The 11,923-nt window shown below is 40.4% G+C and overlaps 1 protein-coding gene across 6 annotated transcripts in view; it reads right to left on the bottom strand.

Annotated features, from left to right (window-relative positions):
• Positions 1–506: 506 nt before the first annotated feature.
• Positions 507–11,923, bottom strand: part of qkia (QKI, KH domain containing, RNA binding a) — a 72,053-nt gene continuing 60,636 nt past the window's right edge. Inside the window, exons 5-9 of one of the 6 annotated variants that reach the window (XM_080041850.1) lie at positions 9,437–9,524; positions 7,519–7,959; positions 6,871–6,954; positions 5,453–5,527; positions 507–4,210 (exon numbers count right to left, since the gene is read on the bottom strand). In XM_080041850.1, the coding sequence (XP_079897976.1) occupies positions 4,194–4,210; positions 5,453–5,527; positions 6,871–6,954; positions 7,519–7,959; positions 9,437–9,524 (705 nt within the window). In that variant the 3' untranslated portion in view covers positions 507–4,193. Of the gene's footprint in view, positions 4,211–4,741; positions 5,528–6,870; positions 6,955–7,518; positions 7,960–9,436; positions 9,525–11,923 lie in introns of those variants that run through there. The other 5 variants (XM_080041853.1, XM_080041849.1, XM_080041854.1 and 2 more) reach the window with 5 other exon arrangements.

Below are 11,923 nucleotides of genomic sequence, written 5' to 3'. Positions count from 1 at the left end.
GTGCTTTGTTCAAGAGTGAACTGCTCATCCAGAATTTAACCAGTGACCTCTATAGTAACCCCCTCCCCCCTCTGCCGTACACTGTGACACTTCCTGCCGCCTCACAGGGTCAGTGACACAGAAGGACAGAACGACTAACAGAGAGATGACGAGACACAGTAGCGGTGTTTGGAACGGAGCGGGGAGGGCAAGTATGAAGAGTGTCAGCAGATTTCTCCAGCACAGAGGTGAGAGCGCGTGAGCAGGAGTGAGGGACGCTTATCAACTCGTGCAGTTTCCAGTTAGGTTGTGTGTGTGCGCCGAGTATGTAGAGCATATGTGCACACTTGACTAATGTGTGAGTGTGTGTGGTGGAAAACTGGTGTGTTTATGTAGTGTGTGAGTGATTCAGTGTAAGTGATGGCCAGACACCAGTTTTAATTGTGTTAGTCCGTGAACCAGACCAAGGTAATACATTCATGAAACTGGTTAAAAACACAAGACAAAATATCAGCAAGTTAGTAAAATTCTTACTAAGAATGTTTTATTAAAATAAATGCCAAGAGGTTAATAAGAAAAATAACAGCATACACCATGAAAACTAAATGCAAGCATGTAAAAATACTTATGACAAGATAACTAATAAAGTCGCTAATGAGTTAAACAAGCTGGGAATTGGCAGGAAAAATAAAACAAAATATAACAGGGAAAAGGCAACACTCCCCACAAGAGACAGTTTTCAAGAATTAAAGGAGAAGGGAGGGGCTGGAGGGGGGAGGTCTGTTTAGGGGAGAAAAAAGTTGCAGTGGGTTTCATAAAAAAAAAAAAAAGCACTCAGAAACATGATTAATATACATATAAAATGAGATTAGAAAAATACATTATAAACCTGTAACAATGGCTGTTAATTACATTATCATACATGTAGTAGGCAGGCCAGAGAGAATACGGTAGGTATAGAGTTAACCTTTCACCTGATGGACTTATCCAGCTTTTCACAAAGTCGTAACATTGCAGAGGGAATTTTTCTTAATACTGTCAAATGCTGAATAGCCATCTCTTGCTCCACTTTAATATTGCATTTCAATTTAAAATAATAACACTGAAAAAGAAGAATTCATTGACCTTTCGGTGTAACAGTTTGATGAAGGAGCTATGAATAGAAAAACAAACTGCCAAGGGTGATATTAGGATCTACGAATTCCTCAATTTTATATTTTGAGTTCATTTCACCTTCCAGCAACAGTCAGTTGTTTCAATAACTGAAAACCATTTGACTGTGAAATAGAGTTGCTCGTTTCATTCATCCGGCATCTGATTTCTTCCATTATGCATCTCATGATTGTATCGATAGTTGGTTGTCAAATTGACATGGAGATATATGGAGCGGATGCCTTCGGTTTGCAGCTCTTGAAACAAACAGGCTTAATGCCAAACGGGAACAAACTTTAACCCCCTTTCATATCCATTCCCTTGAATGTTATGTATTTTTCTCAGCTCATGATCAAAAACATGTTCTGGCAGACTACTGCATTGCTATTGGCAGTTAATTTTGTTCTAGGAAGTTAGTCACAGTTCACCAAAAATCAAGACAATATTTCATTTGATCATTAAAATCTAAAATAAAAAGAGAACAAAACCTGCACATACAGCAGAGTAAAGGGCCATCAAGTCAAGAAACAGAAGAAACTCCTTTCAGGAAGACAAAACCATGGCACATATTTTAGCTGGTCAAAACGACTGCTATTCTTTTTGCATAGAATAACTTGGGTAACAACACCACGGTACGGTGGGAGCTACCCTGCTCGACTATTCAGAGCGTGTAACACTAGCCATTCCTCTCTGCGCCATCTTGGTGGGTGCTGGATATTATTGAACACAACTGGAATACTCAGAAAACAGAAACCACTGTTGATAAGGCACTTTGATTTGATCTTTTTTTTTAAACTCTCTTTAGGTATCTTTCTCGCTATGATCCACCCAAACTTCTGACTGTTTTGGTCTTCGTCTTCCATTCCAATCATATCCAAGGTAACAGCTTTTTCCTCACCCGCTCAGTTTTGTATGCTTCCCACACTAAACTTTTTTTTTCTTTTTTTTTTTTAACTTTTTTCTGATTTTGTAACTGCAAGTAAAGTATCAAAAGCTAAAATTGCCAAAAATAGATTTTTAATTTTTTTTTATCTTCTCCAGCACCCTGTAAAATTATCTATTTTTTGTTCTCTTCTGTATTTGTATATGCAATGACAGATATCTACATTTTTATATATTTATATATTTATATATAAGACGTATGTATAAAGCAATTTGAACAGGCAGGCATGGCTTTCACATCCTATTTTTTCTTGAGAGAGTCAAACATAAGATTGTGGGCTCAGGAGCTAGACAACGATTACATGGAGGTGTGACACATTGTGGATGCGCTTTTGGATGAATTATTATGTGTTGAAAAACAAATGTTTCATCATTCAAATAATTCAAACTAAAAAATATTGTTTTCTTATTTGCAGGAAGGCTCATACTTTGCCCACCTGAATCCCAACTGGATGTTTACATGGGTTAAACAAAATAAAAATAAAAACACTTAAAGAATAAAAGGATTGGCCAAATGTTGAGATGCAAAAAAGGAAAGAAGAAAAAGAACAATACTCTTTCGGCAAAGTGGCTGATGAAACAACTCAATATAGAAGCCAGGTATCATCATTTATGTACAGAACTTCAAATTGCCCTTCCCTCTCACAATGTACTGTCATTGAGTAGCACGTCGATTTAGTGTTAATTGCCTGCGTTCACCTCAGAAAAAAAAATAGAGCATTAATACGTCAAAAATCATCTCACTGCTGAAGGCAGGCACCACAAATTCACACCTTTCCAAACGCTAAAATCACAAAGAGAGCCCTCTGTGAGACAAATGCATAATTGCAGATATAATTCATTGAAAAACCCTTTGGCTAAATATGCACACTTAATACTTTTTTTTTGTCTTTTCGATCACAGCTCAGCTAACTCATTGAGATATTTTTTCTAAATACATCAGGCACTGTATAATGGGGATGTAGTGTGGATGGGGGCGTAGCAATGGTCATCAGTAGCTAATAAGCACTGAACCAATGCCCCCAAAGCCTCAGCACACCCTACTTTCATTGTAGTATTAATAGAAAAAAACAAAAAAAAACAGAACACACACACACGCGCACACACACACACACACCCATCATCCCAAATAGTGACCTTCCCATCTTGCCTTTCATAATTTCTTTCCATCTGCAGCCTGCTTCATACATAAGATTGCGTTTTGTTTTCCAGGAGATAGGACCACCTGCCTTATTTTGGCTTGTCAATTGAAGCAAAGCTAATTAGTCAAATGTGAACAAAGAAACCAAAATCAAATGGAGAAAATGACTTCAAGGTAAAGCAAAAAAATTAAAATTAAAATTAAAATAAAAGACAGAAGAAAAAAACATGTAAATCATAAAAAGCTCAATTTGCAATCATTTTAGCCATGCTTTTTTTTTTAAAACAGACAGAAAGCTGGTTTGGAGGTGCACACCCAGAATGTGTCAGCTCATTATTATATTTTAGAGCTCAACAACTTGCACTACAAGTGAAAAATGACAGAAAATTAAACAAGTTAATGTGAGTGTACGTTCTCTTTCATTCTATTTCTTTTTCTTAGTTGGGTGTGTGGGAACAGGGAGGGGATATTACGCATTAAGGGAGAATTATGCCATTACTCTGAAACCACATGGTTTGCGTCAAATCGGTGTTCAACTTGGATTTCGTACTTGTGAGGTCACCAAATTAGAGTGACTGAAGGAGGGTGGGTGGGCAGGTTAGGGTGGGGGTCTTTATTGCTATATAATTCAGTGCAGATTTATGAGTAATACCACAAACACATCCACCCAGTAAATGATTCATGAAGAAAAAGAAAGAGAAAGAATGGGAATTAAACTCAATGAACAGAGGGAAAAAATGAATATTACACAACTTTTGTTGGGTTTGGTTGTGTTTCTGTGAAGATTCTGCGTTGGTTTCTATTTTTGTCAGAACGTGTTAGGGTAACTGTACGGGCAGGCGCCTCTCTTTCTCTCTCTCTCTCTCTGTCACTTGCGTCCGAGAGGCTAGCAAAAGGCAATTACCAGTTAACTGATCAGCAGGCAGGCTTGGGGCGGCTCGTCATTGGGTGAAGAGTTCAGAGGTCAGAAGGTCATGTGTTAGTTGCCGGTGGCGGCTAGGTGGTTAGAAACAAAAACAAAACAAACAGAAAAAAAAGATAGAAAGGATATTAGTGTCAGCAAGAAGAGACTGGAATGACATCATTTTAACAATAAAATGAATGCAATCTCTTATGTGCCCCCCCCCCACCCCCAATTCCCATGCCAATGTGAGATGAACCCAGCTAATCTCATTATCATGAGGTGGTCAAGTCATGATCCCAACTACTAAGCCCCCACCCTGAAACAGCTAGCTTGGTGGTTTAATTTAAGCGCATACTGCCCCCAAAACCAAACAACAGAAGCAAAGAGAGGTCGAACGGACAAACAAAATAAGAAAAAACAAATATCTAGTATTTTAGTGTCTGTCAAGTTTGAGTGCAAGTTACAAACGTGTGATTAGTTAGGAGACTTACAGTAACTAATGTTACGTGAGGGATAACTGACTAGTAGTAAATGTAGTAAATGTGCAATAAATAGATGAATCGATGTTTTCCGATTCTTTTTTCTTTATTTAGCAGTATATTTTTATATAATATAAATATACACAAGAACCATAAATACATTTGATATAAAATGCTCAAATATAAAATGACAGTACCTCAGTACAACTGAAATATTTAAAAAAATTAGTTTTAGCTTTTATTTCCATCTATTTGCATATACACTGGACTGACAATGCAAGCTACCTCAGCTTATGTCTGTGCGTGTCTACCTTCCATAGAAAAATAAGAAAGCAAAATAAATTTAAATGTCAAGGTGAAATGGTGCCCGGTAGCAGTGTGGCTACTTGTCTTCTGCTTAATAGGTCTCTCAGATACAGTATTGAAATGTTTCTCTTTTCTATTCGCTCCTTATGAGCCGAGGAGATAAATCATGTATGGGAACAAGCCTGGCCCATTTTAAACTCTAATCTCACATCAGAGGAATGTCATTATACACCTTCAACATTGCCTGCAAAGTAATACCTGTCCTGGCTTCACAGCTGCAATGAACCAAAAGCTGTTAAGATCACTTCTGCCTGAGCTTTGACACAGTCTAAACATACTGCATATGTTAAGTACTAAATGTAAACAAAATGTGCATAACCACGAGCGACCATTTAGCTGGTGCGTGGATGTATGGGGTAGGAAAGGTGATGGGGGCAAATGCAAACACAAAAGTACAATACAGTCATCGAGGCATCGAGGCATAATAGGCATAATAATCATTGAAATTCATCAGTCAATAGCAGAGTGTAGCTAAGAGACTAAACTGACCTCTGTCAGCGGTCACAATCCTTTGGTAAGGATGGACCCGCGTGTCATGCCGTCTCACTTTAGTAGCCATTGCACCTAGATCGTAACAGGTCCACAAGGTTAGAAACCATTCACTTTGAGCAGGGGGAAAAAACAGTCATCTTTTACAGTAATAACATTCACATTTTTAGCCATTATCATTATAATGCTTGGATAATACAATACACATAATAGCAACAGAATACAGATTATAGTACTGTACATATACACACACAAACACAACTCTTTTTTTCTTCTCTCGGGTAGAAAAATGCAGTAGAAAATAATTATACATCTTTTTTTGGAGTTTGGCATTTGAAAAAATGCATAACTTAAGTAATAAAATTCCACAGTGCTCAGAGTGACATGGAGGACTCTTTGAAAAGCGGGGCAGGGTACAGGGAACAGGCTCACGGGCTGTCTGGCAAAAAATAATGTGATTCTTCCTCTGCAAATCCAGAGGGGGATTGAGAGAAATTTGTCTCTTTATTTAGATATTTAGGTGGGGAAATTCAATACTGCTCTGATGGTAATTGAACAGTGCCTGACACCACCTGCCTCTCCTCTCGTTCATTTTCTCTTTCCCTCTTTCCCTATTTCTCTCCAGTTCAATTTGTTTACTGGCGGCAGAGGCCGTCATTTCCTCCTAAATGTGTCACATCTGATTTCTTCCTACCGTGGTGCTCGATACTGTCTTCATATACATGACACAAACTGTTGGCGTGTCACTGTGTTAAACAGTTATGAAAATGAAATGTGTGCAGGAATTAAGAAAAATAAACCCAAGCTCTACCAGAGGGGACATGTGAAATAACTTAATAATATTCAACAAGGATTTTGCTCTGATTTTCTTTTTTTGGCTTATGACTAAGCAGGCCCCCTACTTTACTTTGAAGAAGTAGATGGCCTGACATTTCCTAGCTTCTCAGAGATTCCAATGGTGGCTAGATACAGTAGCACAGGCAGCTGAGCCAAGTGCATGTGAGTGTGATCCACAGGGCCTTGTGTTGCTGAAGGCATCAATCGATAGTGTGAGTAAATAAAATGCACTAAGCTGGTGTAACCCTGCAAGTTAAAGAGAGAAAAGCCAGTCAGCTGCCCCTGTCTGTTCTACACATGACTCCCAGAGGCACCTCGAATACACAGGTCAGCTAAAATCACACTTCTGTCTGCTGCTGCCAGATGATGCCGCAGACATAAGGAGTACTGTGACAAATTATAGCAACTGACAAAGGCCTGTTCTGTGTGTTAGCGTGGGGTGAAAACAGCTTTGCCTTTGTTAACTACAGCCTCAGTACAACATATGTTGTCCATCTCATCGGGAGATATTCAGCTGTCTCTTTGGTAGAGGATGTGGTAAACTTAAAGCACCATTGAGATTTAATACATATTATACATACCCTCGTATTGAACTGTATTCGAGACACAGTAACCATGGGAAGCATCAGGTCTTAGCACAGAGCTCCAGTTCAAGAGGGATGAAGCTGAGACAATGGAGAGAGGGGAAGGAAAATAAAAAAGGGAAGACTGGTGGAATTTAATGAACATCCCCAGTGGGAGTGAGAGAGGGACTATCTACAGGCATCAAGGCCTGCCTGCAGAGAACAGCACGCAGAAATGATTTCAAAAGCTGCAGAAATCCGAGGGGATCTGCCGCCAGACTGAATATGCCTCTAGGCCAGTGCATGAAAGGGTTAGAGAGCAGGCTCTGTGTATGTGAGCGGATTTCTGTCAGCGTGCCTCATTTCACACAGAGGCAAGTCCTCCAATACAAACCCTTGCAGAAAGGAGGCAATGTAAACCTGAGAGCAGAACTGTTTGGCCAGAGCGTAACTAAAACAGTGACGTAACCTTAGTCTTAATTATAAAGAGAACTTTCCAAGAGCCGAGCCCCCCCCCCCACACAATGTAATTTCTGTCCCTCTTTTGCCATTTTAATACATTGTCCATATGAGCCACATTGCTGGTTATCCTATTACCAAGAGCTTCACCAGCACATCCACTCTGTGAGTTTGTTTTTGATCTTCAGGTGGACACGACATATTTACCTTTCAACAAGTCCTGACATTGGCTCATGGAAGCCGCGTCCAGCATACCTCCGGGGTAAAACAAGCCGGCCTCATGTCCAGGCTGGCCAAAGTTGGCCGCTGTACCTGCTGCACCCATGCTCCCCCAGGCTCTCTTACCTAGAACCCCACTGTGCTCGATGGGGTACTCCAACAGGGAGGTGGGTGCCAGGGCGTAAGGGTAGTCATAAGGGGTGGTGTAGATGAGCCCGCCATCGGGGGAGGGAGGCACCAGGGTGGGGGTGCCATTGGGCATCATGGCAGCCATCTGAGGTGAGCGGATGAGGTTCATGATGGGGCCCCCACCTGGTGTCGGTGGCCGGTGGAGTGCCTGGGGAGGCAACACCTGACCATTGGGGCCCGCTATGAGACGCTGGCCCTGAGCGGCTGCTGCCGCTGCTGCAAGAGAGAATGCAAGGTGGGCTGCCATAAGCAAGAGAGCGGAGGACAGGAATAGAAAGAAAGAAAGAAAGAAAGAAAGAGGACAAAAGATAAAGTGGTTGATCATAATCACAGATGGACAGTGAAGGGTGAAAATACAGAGGGAAAGGAGAGGGAACAGGAAGTGGCAGGTAGAGAGGGGGAGAGGAAGGGGGGGGGGGGCAAAAAGGAAAATTAATCCATGCAATGATCATGGTGGTGAACCACAAAAGCCACAATCTTTTGCATAGCCAAACTAAAAATAAAAAGTAACCCCCCACACCAAAAACACAAGAAGCACAAAATGATGCTGTCATCCCAATGCATTCAAAGCTTAGAAATCACCGAGCAGCTACACATTCATCTAGTGGAAATGGCATAGGTGAGGTAAAACACAAGGCACAACAGAAATGGAGCTGGTGACTTCATGTAGAGGAGATGCAGGTTTCACAGAAGAATGATCAATAACTTTGGCCTGAATATGAAGATCAATGATCACAATGGGAACGTACTCCACTTGTGTTGATCCCCCTTCACAGTCAGCAGTCCATTTAAGTTGGATAACATACAAATGAACGCACACAAATCATTTTTCAAGTGGTTCTGCATTAGCATGTGCTGCGAGCCGTGCCGAAGAAGCTTCACTGAAAGACAGGTCAATTCAATTAAGCGCTGGTAATAACTATGGTTAGCTGGTGGGCCAGTTTGTCGTTAATTGGCATGCTACTATTTGAGCAAATGTAAAATCAAGTTAAACTGTGAAATTAATCACTTTGAGTTTCAATTCATTAATTTGAGCCCAAGTGAATCGAAAAAAATATTTTATGATCATGTTTCAATTTAAATTTGAATGAATAATTAAGAACATTACCTCAGGTCCAGAGAGTAAATTATAGTAAGGTTATGTAATAATATTCTTTTTAAGCAACATTTTTGTGCTGTTGAAGATTAACTTTATCAAAATCATAATTAATATTTATGCATTTAAAAGTGTCATTTGGTGATAACAGAGCAAACGCAGTAGGCGTGTGGGCTAGTGACTGACATGCAGAGTTGAGCAGGTGGGATACAGCAATGTGCTGAAAGTTAAGCAAGTGACAGTGCGATCATATCAGGACTGCAAAGGGAGAGGACAAATGGAGGAAATGGATGAGGAGGAAGGAAATATAGAATATGGAACTGAATGGAAGTTTGTCCTACTCATGGCTGGGTAGGTAAACATGAATGGTTTGGAGATCTTGAGAGAGAGAGAGAGGTCTGCTAGTAGTGCAGAGATAATATCACGGTATGTATCCAGGAAGTCTGACTACACATTTGTTTGATGGAGGTAAACAGTATTAGTTCATGAGAAAAATACAGAAAGAGTTTGTTTTTAAATGATTAAGTCGTGGTATATGCAGTTAAAATATTAGTCATGTATGGTGCAAAATAGCATAAATTAAGACATTTTGGATGTGTGTGTTCATGGCTGCTCACTTACGCGCTTTGATGTTGTTGTCTCTGTATGTCCCATTGAGAATGGCTAGCTCCATCAGCTGCATCTTCTTCAAATTGTCTTCTCCCTCCGCCTGGACAATGAAAAAACAAAAAGGGAAACTTTAATGTCCAATCACAATAACACAACACACACTTATTCCACACAAGCTGAGGCCCTTTAACTGACCAATCAAAACAATCCTCATGACGACAATTTCTGCAAACAACGTTCCCCGGTGTTGTTAAAAATATGCAGAGGGACCGCTTTGTCATTCAGACAGAACATGTCATCTGTTCTCCACAAGCACCAGTTGGATGGAGTTTGCAGGAAACACGAGATGGAGATAAGCTAAAGTGCTGTTGTCATGGCAGAGTGCCTTGTCCTTGCCAAAATGCTGACAGAGACATTAAGTGTGGGAATGCATATTCATAATCCATTTCGGAATGATAATTACTGTAATTGTCTTTTGCTCCCTTGTGCGCAATCAAATACGCAATAGCCGCCCTGGCTAATGTCAGTCCTGTCAATTAATGTTTGGATAAATAAATACAAAAGACGAAGCCACTGTCATTATCGCCAAATTAATGGACTGAAATTATTCACGGAAAGCAATTAAGATAGCACTCCTCCTCCCACTCAAACCCATCCATTCGTCCTCCTTCCCTTACTGCACCCCCGCCCCCCCATCTCTTCCCCAAAATTCCATTTCCCCTGAAGCTACCGAACACTCAATAACCATGACAACACAAAAGCCCCTGTGATTTTCCAGGTAGTACATCATAATTTGAGCAGGGCCTTATGTGTATTACTCTCCAAACTGAAGGGTTCACACAGACAGGCATGTGAAAGCCTTGCTGACCTCGGATCCATCTTAACTGAACTATAGATGATTGCCATTTGCTGCTTTAAAAAAAGAAGGCTACATTGCGATGATGCTTGTTTGCTCATCAAATACAAAGAAAGGTGTCAACACACACCTGTAAGTCTATGTCCTCAGTTTCTCTATTCTCTCTATGTGCAGACTGTCTCCCGGTCTCTGTCTAAACGCATCTAACAGTCTGCCGTTCTAGTCAGAGGGACTGCGAGGAAAGAACGACGTGGAAGTGGCGAGAGAGAGAAAGGAAAAAGAAGGAGGGCTCAAGAGTTAAGCCTTCCCCGGAGACTCCTCTTCAACACAGCCACATAGAGAGAGGAAGAGAACGAGTGTGGTAAAGCAAGAGAAAACGTGACAGAGGCTGGTCTCCCTTGACTAAATATAAGGCAGTGGCTTCAGAGCAGTCACAGTATTTAGCTGTGTGTGTGTGTGTGTGTGTGTGTCATGTTTAGCGTACCACAGAGCTGCCAATTAACGAAGCAAAGAAATTCTCTAAACCACTTTCTCTCCTTCACTACATCCACTGTGCTGTGTCTCCCTTTAATTTTAAATGGGGGAGTATTGAAGCACAAAATGACACAAATTTTTCCTAAGCTACAACACTTTTTCTCTGCCAAGAGACAAAATGCTTTGAATGCTTACACAAGTGATGCACCATACATGATTCTAATTTTTTTAATCAAATTTTGATGACGGGCATAAGACCTGAAAGAATGTTCACAATTTTAGTGTGGTGTAATATCAGATGATGATACTGAACAAACGGCTAACGTAAAAACGATTACAATCAAATTATTCATTCATGATTCCGTTCAAAATAACATGGGAATGTACAACTGTGAACCATCCATGAACTACATATGTCGTAATGAACACATCAAGGAATTTTAACACATTTTCCTAAAACATACATACAACCACACACACAAATCCAAGTTGCTCCAAAATATCAGCCAAGCTCTATTTCATTCCCTCACTAACCACTTCAAAAGGCGAAGAAAGGGCCACTTGACATGGCTGTGTCAAAGATGATAACCAGTCCATGATAATTGAACATGGCCCTGGTCAATGGCTAATATGGGCAAGTAAACACTGCTCAATGGAGAGTCAAAATCACTACTAATTAAGACTTTGCAATCTCTAAGTATAGATACACAGGGATGACCAAGCCTGGGAAATGGCTGCCAGATCACACCTAAACAAGTGCAAAATAAACATGATCAAGTTATCACTGTTATCTTAGGTACTTCTTTTTTCTGTTTTCCTCTTGAGTTATTTATATCACAAATGAAATCAGAACTTGACCGCTACAACCTTGTTAACATATTTAAAAACAAGCTACCTAAGCTAATGACTCACAAATCCAAAGAGCTGTTTTTCCATTTTCTTTGTGTGTTTGTCCTTAAAAACTCTGCCAGTAATTATTTGGAAGTGGGCCAGGCTGAATCGCTAGACAAAATTGAGAAACACGTGAAGGAAAGACAAAAGGAGTAGGCAAAATCAAAATATAACTTCATCGGACGTAAACCCTGGAGGGGGGCTGAATTTGTAATGCGTTCATAGCTTAAAGGGACGTATTACGACTGAGAAGCTCACTTTTTTTAGTAGCTTGTCCT

The sequence above is a fragment of the Ammodytes marinus genome, assembly GCF_949987685.1.
Source record: "Ammodytes marinus genome assembly, chromosome: 15".
Lineage (NCBI taxonomy): Eukaryota > Metazoa > Chordata > Actinopteri > Uranoscopiformes > Ammodytidae > Ammodytes > Ammodytes marinus.
The sequence above is the reverse complement of the archived record's forward strand: the minus strand, read 5'-3'. Positions and strand labels throughout refer to the sequence as shown.